Source organism: Paramormyrops kingsleyae, chromosome 5 (genome assembly GCF_048594095.1).
Source record: "Paramormyrops kingsleyae isolate MSU_618 chromosome 5, PKINGS_0.4, whole genome shotgun sequence".
NCBI classification, from domain to species: domain Eukaryota; kingdom Metazoa; phylum Chordata; class Actinopteri; order Osteoglossiformes; family Mormyridae; genus Paramormyrops; species Paramormyrops kingsleyae.
Window position 1 is genome coordinate 21527737 of NC_132801.1, and position 17524 is coordinate 21545260.

At 42.4% G+C, this 17524-nt stretch overlaps 1 protein-coding gene across 5 annotated transcripts in view; it reads right to left on the bottom strand.

Annotated features, from left to right (window-relative positions):
* Positions 1–12953, bottom strand: part of LOC111832884 (G patch domain-containing protein 8-like) — a 40815-nt gene extending 27862 nt beyond the window's left edge. For 2 of the 5 annotated variants that reach the window (XM_023790628.2, XM_023790629.2), the window contains exons 1-2: positions 12812–12872; positions 3126–3203 (exon numbers count right to left, since the gene is read on the bottom strand). Coding sequence is in view for 2 of the 5 variants with exons in the window: in XM_023790627.2 (XP_023646395.2) it covers positions 3126–3203; positions 12812–12856 (123 nt within the window). In the remaining 3 variants the exon portion in view is untranslated. Of the gene's footprint in view, positions 1–3125; positions 3204–8679; positions 8803–12811 lie in introns of those variants that run through there. The other 3 variants (XM_023790627.2, XM_072712380.1, XM_023790630.2) reach the window with 3 other exon arrangements.
* Positions 12954–17524: the final 4571 nt, after the last annotated feature.

The window sequence follows — 17524 nt, forward strand, 5'->3', positions numbered from 1 at the left end:
ACGCGCGCACACACAAACACGCGCGCACACACAAACACGCGCGCACACAAACACGCGCGCACACACAAACACGCGCGCACACACAAACACACGCGCCCCCAGCCGTGGCAGCTGTCACGCGGTGAGCCTCCATCCCCAGACCCCAAAACAGTCTGTCCGCAAACACGGCCCCCCTCAGTGCTGTCGCCAGCCCTGAGCACTGCAGAAGTTGGCGCTTGAGGTACTTCCCAGCTTTAAGGGAAGGGAGCCATAGGTGCCCGTTTCACCAGGAATATCATCATACGGACGCTGCTGATCGTCCAAAGGCTTCCTGCTCCTGGCTTCCACTTCCTAGATTTTGCCATTCCTGCAGGTTTACTAAGAGGTGCCAACAGGGCGTGACGGGGCTGGTGACAGCTGCCAGTCAAAGCTCAGGACTCCCAGAATCCCCCCCACCCCCAACTCAGAGCTGCATGTCGTGGCAACATTCAGACAATAACGCAGGAGCAAAGGTGGCTTCCGCAGGCCGATCAGGCCACCTCCCTCTCCACTGCCCTCTCTCCAAATGTGGAAAATTTGCCTTTGGGTCAGTATGGGACCTGTTTGTGGCCCAAGGGGGGGTGTGCAGCTCTGAAGATTAGGAGTGCGTGCCTGTGATCTGAAGGTCCCTGGTTTAAACCCTGTGGATGGTAGGTTCATTCTGCTGTTGTGTCCTTAGCCCCAGGGACACAGTCTGAGCCTGATCTCTGATTCTCACTTGCACTGCAAATGAATACACTAAATAAATGAATGTACTATGTTGAGAGATTGAGAAAGAGTTACCTACCGATGAGCCTTGATTTCAAATAATGTTGCTGCATTTATTATTTTCTTTATTTATTTAGTTCAGCTCACTCCTTCTCTTTCTCAAAGCATCAAGTTTAATATACAAATGACCAAATAGTAGAAAATCAGTTCCCTAATAGGACACATTTTCTCCTGTTCATTTCCCTCAGTAATTGGGAAACATTAAAGTCCATGACTAAACATGCAGTAATTGTTAGAGATACCCAAGCCAGGTGCCTTTAAAAGACTGACCATCACCCTACAGCAGTGAAACATCATGGTGTTCTTCTGGTTGTGTAGGCAGCACACCAGAAGAAAAAGGTCTGTTGACTGATTTTCATGCTAGTCTCAAAATCACTTCTTGATACATATTCAACCTGAACAAAGCTCTATGATTTAGGGTTTCATTGTTTGGTCTTGCCATATTTGTACCATAACTGCCAGATTAACATTTAAGCCTGAAATCGGCAGACCTACAAAAATCCATTTTAACATCCCTCATTAAAACTTGAGGTACACTAACTGTGCGCACACACACTCCAGTAGAGCACCACTACAGTGGATAACTTCAAATGAAGAAAGCTGAGCAAAGATTGCCATGATTATCTGGAAGAGGACTGCTGGACAAGGATGCATGCTTTAGTTGAACCTTTTAATTTACTGAAAGTTCACACTGGGGAAATAGCAGCACCTTCTCTTTTGTGACAGGTACAGGGTGAAATCGACATGGAGAGGGGAGGAGGAACTGAGGCTCCAGCCCAAAGAGCTTGTTTGCCTTGGTGCCTGGGAGAGGAGCTACCTGCGATATTATCCATGCGCCTTGTCAGCAAAACAAACAAAATAAACAAAAAAATGCAGTTCCAGTTGCACAAGCACCATGCCAGCACAGGACGACAGAGGGTACTGTACACTGAACCACTGTGTCAAACAGGAGGAGGAAGAGGGAGAGACAGATAGAGGTCAAGAGAGGAGAAAGAGGAGTTGGAGAGCAAGAGAGAAAAGGTGAGAAGCGTTACAGGAGACCCTAGGAGATACAGGAGAACAGTAAAGCAAGAGCGTGCAAATACAAACCGGGTCATAGCTGCTTAGCTAATTGGGGCCAATTTGCTGCAGGAGAGAAATGTCGAACACCCCAAGTTGTGTACAATACAAGAAATTTCCGCCATCACTCTCCCATTCAGCGCACACGCAACCTCTAAAATGACTAGTGCACACACACGTGTGAACAACCTAGGGACAGAACGACAGGCCCACACACTCTGCATTCACACAGCCTCTGTCTGGAGTGGATATTGTGCCGGGTTCTTTTAAGTTACACTGAACCAAACAAGGCAATAAATAAAATGAATAAACTGACGGATCGTGCAAATATTTAAAAACCAGGGGGGTATAAAACGGAACCGTAAAATTTACTTTGTATATTTTTTTTACAGAATTGAACATAACCAAGCACATTAATTCAACTGCTGTCCAAGCGGACGTCCTACAGTGGCTAGTGTCAGCAGAGACTGAGAAGGACATGCTATAATTACTGCAGCATGAGGACAGCAGGGGCACAGCCTGGACAGGATCAGGAAGGGGGGCGGGCTAACAGCTAACCCACACTGCCTCTGCAGATGAGTCCTTAGTGGAGCTTAATCTCCTTTACAAAAGCATATTCACTACTTGGGCAGGGAAGAGTGGCAGTTTTGTTTGGCAAACATCTGACTGAACGCAGTCTATTGGCAACTTCATGTATCCAGGAAGGGGAGCCTGGCTTTGGTCATGAGGTGAGTGGAATTCATAAACAGGTCTTGCCTGGTCTGAAAGCGGGCGGCTGGCCTATCGACGCAGCCGTGCTCGGGAAGGCCCTGTCTGCACCTAACAACTGGCTATTTGTACTGCCGTGTTCCGGGGATCAGGCGGGACCCCAGTGTGCCACAGCTGAGGCACCAAGCCTGACTGAATTCTGAGGCACACAGGCACTCACTATGCACTTATTTCTCAGTTTGGATTCAGTTTGTCCCAGAACATTATCCACTCCACAGGTTCTGTCATTTCCCCAAAGGTCACCTACTAGCAGAAAATAAGGTGATAAGGAGAATGTTTTTTTTTTTATGAGCTAACCAAAGAAATTATCTAAGACTGAAATAGAGAAGACAGAAAATACATGAAGGGTTTAAGGAGGTATGTTGACAGAAGGCCAGTGCATGACATCTTGTCTGTGTCTGTGTGTCTGTGCGTGTGTGTTGGGGGGGTCCTGTACAGCCAACCATCCATCTGCGCACACACTGTCCACAAGCAGCTTGCTCTGACAGCCTGAGCGATCAGCGCATCCTTACCGATTCTATGGGCTTGTCCAGGGACGCCTGCTCCAGTTCCAGTTGACCGTCGTCATACTGATCAAAGTGATTTCCCCCCTGTAAGGCAAGCGAGACAGCACAGTGTCAACGCGGAATACACCACCCAGACAGATCAGTTTCAATGCGGAATACACCACCCAGACAGAACAGGACGGAAGGCTCTTCTGCGGACTGTCACCCTGGAAAACATGGGCCAGCCTGCCTGGACTGCTTTGTGCATGCAAACATGCGTGCGCACATAGTCTCAAGTTTGCATTTTCACATCCCACACAGTGAGGTGACTGCTTCCTGAAAGGGAGACCAGCATTTAACACTGTGGGGGAGGGAAACTGATTATTGTACTAGTGCTTTCATTAACACTGCTACAGCTGCAAGAGCTTGAAGGACAGAGACGTACTGCGACAACAGCAATACCCTGCTCATCTATCCCTCCACTGATGCCTTGACGAGCTCACAGTGTTACTGTAAACCTGCAGCTATAAGTGAAGGTATCCAAGCCAATAGAAAGGCACCAAGTCCACCACTGTCATTGGAACACTGAGTAATAGATGGCAAATTGACCTTGAGTATTTGTTTATTGGAGGGAGCTACCAGCATTGGTTGTAGGACACAGAGGGGGGTCAAACATTCATTAACTACAGACATATGCCTCCGAGGGGCAAGCAGACACTCTGCCACCTCAGTCACTTGTGGAAGAATGCTTCAGAGATCGTGGTTTTTCAGCCAATGACAGTACCACCAGCAGAGTAGTGCGTCCCCTAGTGGAAAAAGGTCACTGGGGGCTGAAAACACTTCCATCATACTACTGACTGCACCCAGGCTACTGGGGTTTTACACCACTTAAACTGGAAGCATACAGCAGCTCAGTTAAAATAAAGTTATCAGATGTATTTTTAAAGGGTCACAGGACGCCACTGCAGGCTGCGTGACTAGTAGGTACTCCAGCTCACTGCAGCTCATCACAAAGACAGAGACCTTAGGAAGCAGCGCTTCTCACGCTTCATCACAGCCAAATACTCCCTGAATTCAGGGGCCTGTTGGCACAGCAACCCGGCAAAAACTTTTCCCACAATTTTACTTTTAACACCTTTATCACAGTCATACTAAATGGCTACAAGTTAACACACACAAGGCCTCCGTTCTGGATATGAGATGACTTCCTCTGGGGTACCAGAACTTGACTACTGTCACACTAATATAATTAGACCAAAAACTGATATTTAATTGAGACGGAGAGATGGAGAGACAGATGGATAGATGAATGAGTGGAGTGGGAGGAGCAATTTCATACCAAATCTAGATTCAAATTCAACAAGCTTTTTAACCTAAATTTAAAAATAATATGCCCATTTATAACCATTCCTCCCAGTGTGAGTTGTGGGCCTATCGTACACAACACAAGACACAAGGTAAAGGTATACACTGAACAAGACCCCAGTCCATCACAGGACACACACACACACACACACACACACACAATATCATACGCTATGGGTAAGTTAGAGACTATAGTCTGCCTAACTGCAAACCCATGCCAACACGGGGGAAAGCATGGAAAGTACACACACAGAGCAGAGACGAGATTCAAACCCAGTACTCAATGTGTAACACAAAGGTGCTACCCAATGAGCCACTGCGCGACCCAATTACATTAGGAAATTTACACTTTTTAGAAACTCCAGCAATGTATATTTTTGCATTTAAAACAAAATAACCCTTTGATCTACATGCTGTACATCTGTGGACCATGATTCAGTGAGACCCTGCTTGAGTAGTCTGTTCAACCACGAGGTAGATGGAGTGCTGCAGGGGGATATAATTTGTTCATCAATCAGCAGTACCGCTAAAGGTTGGGTGTTTCCTGTGCTGAATGACTGATGCACATCCAGCTGATGCAGTGCTATCAGTTGAGCTGATGCCCCTGCGGCAGTCGATCATCGATTCCTTTCCACCAAACCAAAAGCTAATCCTAAATAAAATTGTTTAGAAACACAGCATTAGAAGAAGTTTTATTTTGGGTTTTCTCTTTTTGGGTAACCTAACCTACCATACCATTTGAAATCCCACTCAAATGACTGTCAGCTAGACTTGATGTCCAGTGGGTGAGAACTGGAAGGTCACTGTAGGATACGGGAAGATTTGGTTGCGCAAGGGAAACAGAACAAGGGAGTGTACTACCAACTAAGCATGCGCATGTCGCTTATTACAGAGCTTCTGTGAGCCCGATGAATGGAAATGCAGCCCTCCCCCACCAAGGGATTAATCTCCTGCAGATGAAGTGCATGCAGATAGCCAGTAAGGATAGCTGACGGAAGTGTCTGATGCTGGTCTGGAGCAGTGCCATTCTGAGCATGCTCATATTCAGCACAGGAAGCTGGACTTAAATAAATAATGACAAAAAGAGAGACAGGACCACATACTTATATTTGCTATACCAAAATCTTAACGTGACTCACTTCAATCATTAGGGTTTTTCTTTGTTCTGTTAAGAGACTTCACAGTGGTGTACTGCATGCAAGGGCTGGCCAGTTCTGACCCTGGAAGGTCAGTCTGCACCACGGTTTGCAGATTTCCCTGCTCAAACACGCCTACTAAACCGGGCAGTTTGCTGGTGAGCTGAATAAGGTGCGTTTTAGCAGGGAAATCTGCAAACTGTGTTGCACTACTGGCCCTCCAGAACCGAAACTGGACAATATTTAGATTTAACACAAATTCAAGTCTAACTTGAGACAAAACAGATGTTGGTTCATTTAGAGAATGAGATGCATTCATTTCACTAATCTGAGGCATTTTCCGATTCTACTTGCAACCACACAAGCATTTTTTACATGCAGCATTTAAACACCTATTTGCAACTTGAATGTTCTTTATGCAATTCATCTTTCAGATGCACAGCCCAAGGCTAAAAAGTAAAGCATGTCATGACCCACAGAACATAAATATTCCAACCTAAATTAGAAGAAAATGATTTTAAATATGAGATTTATGGCTTTCAGTTTTCCTCCAAGTTCCTTTATTTCCAGTGTTGACAAAAATTTAACTACTATGCCTCTGTCCTTAGAGGGACCAAGCCCAATACCTCTGCAAAGTGGGTCAGGACTGGCACGTGACAGGCAGGATCCAAACAGCATCTGGGACTGGAAAACAACTTAGTACCTCAAGTAGTTATTCTACTGCATTCAGCTCCTGTCTCTCCTTTCTGATGGCAAAGCACATATTCCCAAAGAAAGAGCCCTTCTCTGGTGTGAGACACGCTGACCTTTACTGGTATCAGGAGCATGCATGCTCAGACATACTGATTTGCTTCCCACGGCTACCTAAAATCAAGCAGCCACCAGCTCCCCCCCAGACAGCTGTCACTGGTCCCACCATCATTTGGTTGTGACCTACACACAGTCAACGTATGACGCAAATAAAAAAAGATAAAAATTCAAACAGCATCAGAAAACTGAGGTTATAAATGGTGATTCTTACAAAGTCTGAAAACACAATTCCCACCAAAGATTGGATATTTCTTAAAAAATATTAACTATCCACAACCCACAAGTATGATGTTTTCCATAAGAGATAAAAGATCATTGCTAACTCACTGCTTTGTCACTCTGCCATTCTGATAGGAAGAAACTGCACTCTGATTCAATTATGCCAGCGCAGCTCCATAAATGGCCTGTTACAGCCATGTTCTTCAAAAGACTGACTTGTGAATGTGTTTCTTCAACCATTTGTTTTGCCGGCATTCATTTACACTCCAAATACATTGTGTGGGATAAGGGTGCTTTTAAGAAAAATACATGTACATGCCTAGATAACAAAAATGGGGAAGCAAGTGTACAAAAATAAATTAAAGCTGGGCAACAAACTAGTTCCAACTGTTCGAGTGCTTTTGCACAGTATAGCAGAAATACTTTAAGGGTGTGACGCAACAATACATAAGAGAGATGAACGTTCTCATATGGTTTGTAGTGGTGCATAGTTGCCTCGCTTGGATTTTTATCTGTGTGAAAGCAAATCGAAATGAGGGGAAGACCCTACAAATTTACAAACTCGACTGATTTGGATCAGAGAAAATGAAGTATAGGGGTGAAAACGCTCCAAGATTGCCTTGTTTATTAAAGGTAAACTTAGGGCCATGCATTAAGTGAAAACACTGGTACAATGGTGTATATTACACATCTGGAGCTGGATGGGACCACCTGCTCTTCACAAGAGCCAGACTATAAAGAAGGTATTTAAGCAGCAATGGACACTGCAAATGGAGAAGGGCTGGGATAAAAGGAGTGAGGAAGGGGAGACGCAATGGACACAACAGTCTTTAAACTTATCTTTCACTAGTCCCTCCTTCCAAATGAAAAATGCACATGCCCAAAAAGGGGAAGAGATGGGGTGGGGGGGCAGTTAGAACCAGAGTTGCATTACAAAGCCTAGCTCAGTTCTCACCCGATACAGAGATTCCCAGCTTGACACCATCACAATGCCCAATCTGTTAGGACTGATTCTTCATTCAGAATTCCCCTCAAGCTACATTGGGTTCCAAGTTTATTCCAGTGCCTCCTGTAGACATACAACAGCACCACTCAGAGCGATAGCCACGGGCCACGCAGTCACTGGGCACTGCTGAGCCCCTCATTAGTGCATTTTCGTGCAATCCAGTTATTCTCATTTCCACCGTGATGCTGCTGTCCCAAGGGCACTCTTGGAGCCTCCATTAACAGTCTCAGAAAGCATACACCGAATTCAAATCCCAGGTGGTGACCCTGAGATAATCTGGGTCATAGATCAAGCTGATTCTTTTGAACATACTTTAGAGCTAGCTACAATCAGACAGAAGTGATATAGCAGCGATACATATCCTAAGGTACCCTCCTCCCCACCCACAGACATTCAGACTTGCCTACTAATCTTCAGTCAGGCAGTGAATTACATAACATGAAGTATTTTCCCATGGGAGTCTGCTCTGAAATGTGCTTTTTTCCCCTTTCATCCCCTATACTCACAGCCATCCTCATGAAACAAACGTAAACAATTGGTTCTGCCTAGTTACAGGTTCTAGTTTCAGTTCCTGCTCATCTGAGTCACATCTTCTTGCAAAGTGGCACAAGGTTAGAGGAAACAGTGCGACACCAGGCAGCTTATCGCCCGTGTTCGGCACACGGCTATGTAAGGAGAGCCTTGGAGTCCTCTCTCCACAGGATAAAAACAGCTGCCGGTGCTGGCAATCGACAGTCATCGATTCTGCCAGGGTCATTGAGGCATGAGCACTTATGCATTCAAGACAAGACAACTGAACAAGCACAATAACACACACCAGAACGAAGAAGATAGTCTCTAAGATTGCCCTTTGGATCATTTCCATAGATTCTAAACCACTTTAAGTAAGATTAAGGATCAGAAAAATGTATCAGTTAAAAAATACTTAGCGACAACACATACAAATATTTTAACAATGCTAAGTAAAGAGGCTGTGGGTTTCTCAGAGCAGAAAGACAGGACAAGCCAGTTAGACCTGGGAATGCTATCAGGCTTCGTATCTTACGTTATTCAGCATCAGGAAGCTGTGCTGAAGGTCCACCACTAACGTCCCGAGGCCCTCTTTCCAAAAGCATCTTGGAGCTGTCTGTAAGTCTGTCCAAAGCAAGCTGAACTAAAGCTCCTTGTGTGCCGTGTGCATGTGGGATGGACACCCCAGGCTATTTTTTTTCAATACAGAGAAGCGGAAGACGATATAGTGTCAAGAAAAAACAAACCCGTTGACCAAACAGAAACATGTCAGACCAAAGACATGCTTGCGGGAGCGTTTGAGTCTGACAGAACCAGAGCTCATGCTTATGGTGACATTTCACATTTCACATTCAACCCCAGGAATTCGCTTATTATCGAACTGAACTGCTAAACCTTCCATCTTTTATTTTAATTTTATACTCATTGCATCACACGACTGACATTTCTCTGAGTACTGTGTTTGAGTTGCATGAAGACTAACTCCTGGTGTCAGACCACATATCAAATGAACTGCACTAAAATCATCTTTAAATTAAATTAAAACCACTACCATAGAGAGTTAGAGACAAATTTTAGTTTCTTCTTTATTTAAGGTTTTTTAAAGAAGTTTTTTTTCCTGACACTTTGGCATACATTGGTTAACTGCATGTACAAGTATTAAAAGGAATTTATAAGTTGTTTTTTTTTGGGGGGGGTGGGGGTGGTATAACCAGTTCATATTTGACAATACCAAAGTTTTGATGACAACTGTAATTGAAATAAGCAAACTGAAAAATGAGCAAAAACATTAACTTCCCAAATTCATGAGTTTAAAAGAGGAGAAAAAACAAAATAAAATAAGTGCTAATATCATCAAAACAAATAAAGCAATCCTGTGTTACAGTCATGACCTAATTCAGGATCAAAACAAAATTGTATAACGTGTTTTTTCATATGACAAAGACCTTGCCCAGAGCTAATAAACAAAAGGGAAAAAAAATTAAAATAAGTTTACACTGCAAATTTAACAGACCAGAAGTGTAAACATGATATTTTCATGCTTTAATATACCTATGCCCAGATGAATTTTTAGATATGGAAACATTGTTGCATTTTAACATAAGATGATGGAACCTGGAGCAGCACTAAGAGAACAGACTACACCTAAAGCCTGTATCAAAACTGTGTCACTGCTCTTTTTATGCATCAGAAACTGCAGTCAGGGTAGGGGACGTTGTCGCTCCAGCGTACTGAATACATGGCACCAACAACAGAAGCCTGTGTTTTCTGCCCGGACTGCAACAGTTGCTGCCAATTATTACAGGACAAGGCAGAACGGCATGTGAAGCACAAATGTGGTACTGTGCCCATTTAGGCTCAGGTCACAATAATGATGAGTAGTATAACCCAAGCATTGACAAACAAAATGTACTGATGGATTGGTACACAAAAGCAACTGTTTTTCAGGTCTTACGTTCATCACAAACATCAGAATCTGACCAAATTCCAAGCTGGAACATTTAATTTAAAGTACATTGGCTTAAAATTTTAGGAATGAGGTCACCTAAATGCCCCAAAGCACAAAATATTTCTTCAGAACGTACACCGAAGTAAAAACTCATCCCAAGCTTTTTGAGAGGCGAATATCTAGACATATTTCAGCTCATCTCAAATTTACATCTTAACGTGACAGATTAAATCTCTCTCCTACCAGTCATTTCAAATTTAGATCAAAAATTATATAACAAAAATTGCACACTGCCCAAAAAGTAAATAATAAAAATGTAAGCAACAATTGAACATCATTAGGATAAAACAGTGGGAAGTGGTGACTTAATGGTTAAGGAAGCGCACTTGTAATTGAAAGAATGCAGGTTCAAATCCCCGCCCAGCAAGGCACCACTGACGTATCCTGAGCAAGGTACCGCCCGCCAGCACTGCTCCCTGGGTGCTAAATTACCTTCCCCCTGCTATGTCACGATGTCACATATGGCTTAAATGCAGAGAACACATTTCGTTGTTGTGCACTGTGTGCTGTGGTGTGTCAACAACGACTACTGATCTCTAAATAACTTAAAAAATAGATGTACATCAGTTGTAATTTTAAAAATGCTCACTTTGACCAAAAAATGAGAACACCTAGAAATCACACGGTGCTGTGATGCATCCTTGCCTTAGAAGCGTTCTCCAAACATTGGACAGCAAGAGGACCAAACACATTTCTTCACAGGTAAAGAAAGGCCTCTTAACACCATCACTGCCAGAAAGAATCAATTTCTGTAGACCTTCCAAGTCATTTGTCAGGACCTTTCTCTATGCATTGGTGCAATAGGCAGCTACGACACAGAATGGCATATATGTTTCTGACCATCAGTGAGGTTAAGCTCCAGGGCCAGGGACACAACACATAACTCAAACTCAAAATTAAGGTATACATTTTTTATTCCTTTTCAAGTTGTCTCCTTTGGAAATACTGAATCTAATGTTTGACAGGAGACTATTACATACATTTATTTCTCTGATAAAAACATGCACCCTCACTGCCAACCTACATGTGAGGAAAGGTTTAATATCTCATGCAAATCACAAGCTAAAAATCTAAACACAAGATCAGCATCTATCTGACAAAGAATATTAGTCTTTCTGTAAAATGCAAAGACTACATTAACTTTAACACTGAAATTCTGTATTGAGCCTAATTAGCCAGAACCCACCATAATTTAAGTGTGGCAAGAAAAAAATGGCCAGTCCGTAAAGCATAAATAAATTTCCAGCATACAAGCTATGGCTGCTTGACATTAACGGGACAATAACGACAAGTCTAAATTCCCTTTCAAATTGTGGGACACTATAACAAATTAGGGAGCAGGCAGCTGTAAAAACAAGACTACAAATAAGCAAGGAGGCAATGCCAGTACCCACAGAGCATTCTGCGGGCAGTTCAAATCACATGACAATGTGAACATTATGCAGAGAACGCAGCTTTCCAACACAGTGACAGAGAGCTACCTACTTTGGACATTTCACAGCTAACAACAGAGGAAAACGCCACCCCCACCAACTGCTCCACCTGCACCCCTAGAAGCAGTTTAGTTCATTCTTATACGGTAAATCTTGGACTGAGGAGAACTCGAAATCCCATCTAATTGTTAGCCACACTTTATTCCGACCTCAAGACACTAAAGATTTTAAAAACATGAGCTCGAGGCACGGAATTTACTCAGTGATTTTACCAATCATAAGAAGTGTTGCTTTTTGCTATTCAAATGTTTAGTATACATAGACCATTTTTAATGCACCAGGCCAAATAACCTTGTCTGCCTTTTACAGAACGACGCTACGCTAAAGAAATAATCCACAAAAAAATTAACTTGCTCAGTTTTCAGACAATTGACACAAACGTGCAGCAATTGTATTAGACGTGTGACAGAGGTTATGAAAGTGAGACATTTTATAAGAAACGATATCAAACAAGTCAGCAAGGACGACCTACAACCGGAAGACCTAGAGTTTCATCCAAGCTAACCAGACAACTAAAAAGTTAAAGTACTATTAACAGCACTTATATTACTAGGGCAATAAAAGAGTCACCTACATAAAGCAATAGACCAGAACGGGCTACAGAGCAGTGTAGTCACGCAGTTAATGGCTAGAAACAGGAAGACAACCGAGAGGCGACAAGAAGATCGACCAGCTTTGAGCGGACGGTCAGCCGGCGAGGTATCGCTCAGAAAACGGCCTGGCGGTGAGGGCGAAAGGTGGACGGCCGCCGCAGCTCCCCGCTTAGCCAGCCCGCTAACCCGAGAACCCAGTGGGCAAACAAGGCTAGTATTAAACACATATCTGCGCAAACATTATTATTATTAGTAGTAGTAGTATTATTATTATTATCGTTATTATTGATAATATTTGTGACATACGCATCAAACTGCATCAAAAAAATAAACACCTAGCTTTACATAATACTAGACAGTCAGAAAGCTAACTAGCTAACTAGCTCCCTGACTAATAAGTTGCCATTGCTTTTTAACATACATACACAGTAGTAAGATTGGACAAGAATGTGTGTTAAACATCGCGGCTAAATAACAAACAGATTTTTCGCTGGATATCGTAGTGAAACCCCTGCACAGTATGAAATATGATTTTAAAAGACCCACACTAATTCCTCCAAATTGTCCGTTTACCTGGAAATCACGATCTTCGTTGAAACGGGAGAACCTGTCGGCCATTTTCCCGCAGCAGCTTTCGTCCGCGTTAAAGTCAAGCTGCGTCCGAGCTGGCGCTGCCACTGTCGGAAACGCCCTGCTGCAGCTCGCGACACCCAGTGAAGCCCAATCGAGACCTCGGGATCGTTTGATTGACGTGATCCTTCAGCCAATCGCTATGTCAACGACAAAAACATACGCACAATTTTTCAGATTGTAATAATTCTTGCCTTATCCTCACATCATTTGAAGCCTTCATCTCTCATTTTACCATTACAGCTTTTTAAAATAGCATATAAACGCGACACTTAATATTGGTATCGGAAGACAACACAAATTTTAAAGTTTTATTAAACGATACACCTGCAGGATGGTTTAAGGTACTCAAATATTTAACATGTTATGAATTCAGATAATTACATGAAACAGTGCAAATGTCATCTCATAATTCTTCACTAGTATTTAAACAATGCCTCAAAAAACTGAAATGTAACGTTGTGGACAATTATATTACAATCCATAAATCCAATAAACGTACACGCATTTTAATCCATACGTAAAGCATTATTTTCTATTTTCAATTATGTTCTTATAGTTTTCAGAGAACACGTGAGTTGTTCATACAAAAACTGTTCCCGATGTTAACCGTCTTAAAGAAGCAGGATTTGATCTGACCGGGAGGTGGCGGCAGAGAGGGAACAGAATTCGCGACTTCTTAACAGATGATGCTCTTGGCAAGCATAAGGGGAAACATTACATTAAAGGGGCCTCTGTCAACATGCTGCTGTCTTTACAGGAAAGTGTATCTATATAGCAATTTCCCATCCTCAGAAAGGTTGCAGTGTGGACCATCCAAGGTGTGATGAGTGTCCTCATGCAGCAGCCATTCAAGAAGATACATTCACCTACAGGTTTTCTGTCACCCTGTTTTTTTTTTTTTTGCAATAAGAATAGCTTAACGCTACAGCTTTGTAGGCCTTTATACGATTCATCGCTTGGCAGAGAAGACCTTCCTAACAAACAGAATGAAAACACACACTGTCATTACTTTTGTCTTCATCTGTCTATTTCAAATTTTTGCTTATGGTTTACCACAAATGCTTGCACAAATTTTTCAGATGATATATCAACTAATAACGCAATGCTCAAAACAGTTAGAATGATCTGAAAGAGCTCATAGTTCTCATGTGCAAAGAATTGGTGTGAAAAGTGTGACAACAGCCCTGAATATGAAAAATAATGTGTCAGTACAAGATGCATGTTGTCATATCAGTCATATTGTCATATTGAACCTGTAATACATACACACACTGCTGGCATAAATTAAATACATTGTTACTAAGATTCACACATTTTCTTTGAATACTGAAAGCCAACAAAATGAAATTAACAACAATAAAAATGCAGATTTGTGAAAATATATTTTACAACTTATTCAAACAAGGAAATCGGGCCAAAAACAAATAGTACCTCTAACTCTAAGCAACACCAACAAGCGGAAGGACTTCAAACTATAAACACCCAGCACCAATTATAAGAAAACAAGCTTGATGTGATCTGCTAAGGTCATGTACAAAAGTATTCAGGAAATGACTTAGATCTTTGTCTGACCACTTGTATTCATCAGTATAACATGCAGTCTTCTTCTTGCACAATAGCAGGCATCAGCTACTGTCTTATACGCAACACTGGAGATCCATCACTCACTGGTGAGGCAAGGTTGTGGTCATGAACATCTCAAAGCCCCAATTTGGGAAAAACCTTGATTCGAATGTGGATGAAGTGAGAAATGGGTGGAAAGACAATAACTGACAGCTGTGGGTAATTGCTAAATGGTTTGTGTGATTGCAGGAAAAGCCATGCTGTGTCAAACAATATCATAAATTGCCTGTCTCCATATATATATATATAAGAATTGGATATGACCATGTATATATAGGAGATACACTTGTGGGCCATTTGTAATATGTCGCTTCACACTTTTCTCCTATGACGATGGGGGGAATGTCCACTGTCTCTCTATAGACATTAGCATGTCTGATCCAGCACCTTCCCTTAGTTTGAAACTACCCTTGAAGATGAATGTGTACATTTATAGACAAACATTGGCATCAGGGTCATGTATTCTCATGTATTCTTTTTCTTAGTCAAAAGTACTATCTCCCCTTATAAATGAACAATAATCACAATGTACAGATAGTGAATCTCCTTCACAATGTAGAGATATAAAATTTCCTTCACTATGTACAGAGCCCTCTCAAAATCCATATAAATACTACAGCTCCTTCAAAAAGTCAGCTTTCCTCTCAGAAGAGTAGTTTAGTTTCACATCTATTATGAGCCTCCGCATGTCGTGATTGATGGTCTGTGTCAGTTTTATAATAATAATAGATACTTTATTGATCCCTGTGGGGAAATTCTCTTTACACCTCCCCCAGCCTGCTCTCTGTAGGTGAGGGCAAGCTGGCTGCGAAGGGCAGCCACCTATAGGAGCACCCAGGAAGCTAGGAGTTAAGGACTTTGCTCAAGGACCCACCAACATGGCAAGGCTGCACTCAAACCAGTGACCTTCTGATCACGGGCACAGAAGCTTAGCCCACTATTCATCATTTTATGCATGTATAGACATTGTGTAACCCAGTGTTTCTCAGCCCGAAGGGAGCAAAAATGTGAACTGTCTGGAGGTCCCTGAGGACTGGGTTGAGAGACACTGGTGTAATCCAACTGCCTTGTACTGTAGGTGATCACAATGCTCACCGCTCTAACTGCTCACCCTTCTGGGAGGAGGTGCCATCTGTCATCAAAGTACTGTATTTTCTTTCCTGTGCATATACACAGAACCAACTGTTGTCATATATATATAAGTAGACTCTTCACTGTGAGGTGCACATCATATAGCATTTTAGTTGTTGTATTACGTTTTAGAGTATTTGTACCAATCTGTGGTTGATTACACCATCCATAAAATTAGCTGCAAGTTAACTGCATAGCTAACACCTTCGTTCACTCTGCTACTCACACAGCCATAATCACATTGATGAGACAATGATATCATCGTACACAATTGTGTCACAGCCCATAAATCCGATACTCTGAGATGTATTGCTTAAAAGTAAGCTTTTCAGAGAGTATATGATGTGAAAACTGCCCATGTGGATTTGTGTTGGCAAAGCAGGATTTGATTAGACCAGGTGGAGGAGGTAGTTAGGGAATGCTTTTGGCTGTCACTGGATTTGCTCTTAATGACGTGACACATCATTTGGTTATATTTGATGCAGTTTATGACTATTTTCCCCGCCTTCAGAAAGAGTTCTGGCTTCACTGACCAGTTCATGTGCTTCTGTGGCCTATTTTATGGATGGACACTATACATAAATTAATCTTACCATATCAATTGCATTTTATCAAAAGTTTCAGGGAATTTTACTAACAATTGAGAACACAGTAGAAAACACATAAAATAAAAGGACCACAAGGGGTCAAAAAGCAAACAGAAAAAACAAGACTCCTAAGGTAACATAACAAGCAATCAGGGAGCTCGCGTTCTCTCTCGCGTTCTCTCTCGCGTTCTCTCTCGCGTTCTCTCTCGCGTTCTCTCTCGCGTTCTCTCTCGCGTTCTCTCTCGCGTTCTCTCTCGCGTTCTCGCCAAAAACACATAGACATAAATACACAATGACTGACTGAAAAACTGGGCAGGGGCTGGTACTTAAATACAAAAGGCAACTGGGCTAACGAGGGGCAAGGTGTGGAACATCAGACAATCAGCCAATAACAACGGAGCAGGGAAAACAGGCAACAGGTGTAGTAACTTATACGAATGAACACAAGACTAGAGGAACTCCAACAAACACTGAAACTAAGAAACACTAATCACACACTAGGAATTCAACACTCAGAAGATATAGGAACACGTGAAACATAATAAAACAAGGCACAAGCTTCGCAAGTAGAACCGAGAATCAATAAACACTAGGAAGAATAGAAGAAACAATAATTAAACAAATCAGGTAAAGCTGACTTCTGGTCAGCCCTGAACCCATAACCAGAGGTGACCTCTGTGCCACATGCTCAACCCATTGTGCCATGCAGCAGTCTGCAGCATAAGAATGACACACTAGGGCCAAAAACAATGAGACCACAAAGGGGGTGGCCAGCGATGGCTGCTGGCCACACAGGGAAGAGACACAAGGAAAAAGGGTCAGGCGGGCACTGACCCAGACAAGCTACATTTCTTACACGTTCTGTCACCCCATGCTAAACCCTTTCCCTTAAAACACTGCAATTTTTGTAAAACATCTTTACAAAAAAAAATCACTCCAGTACAATAATGTGCAAAGAAAGGAATTTATTTTTTCCCAGGAAACCAACAGAGTTTGGATATTTCTATTAGCTGTTCCAAAACCAGTGGTGTATTGTAAGCCTTAAAAATGTCACTATTTTTCTTTTTTTTCACTGCTGTGCTAATAGTAGACTGTGCAATTCCTACGATAGGAGGGACTTACTGTTTTGATGCACAGTTTTAAAAAATGATTACTTGATTATAGATGCATCGTTTGATTTGTTGGGGGTGACATGGTGGTGTAGTGGTTAGTGCTGTCACCTCACGTCTCTAGAAGCTGAGTTCAGTGTTCCATATGTATGTAGCATGTTCTCCCTGTGTTGGCCTGAGGTTTCCTCTAGGTACTCCAGTTT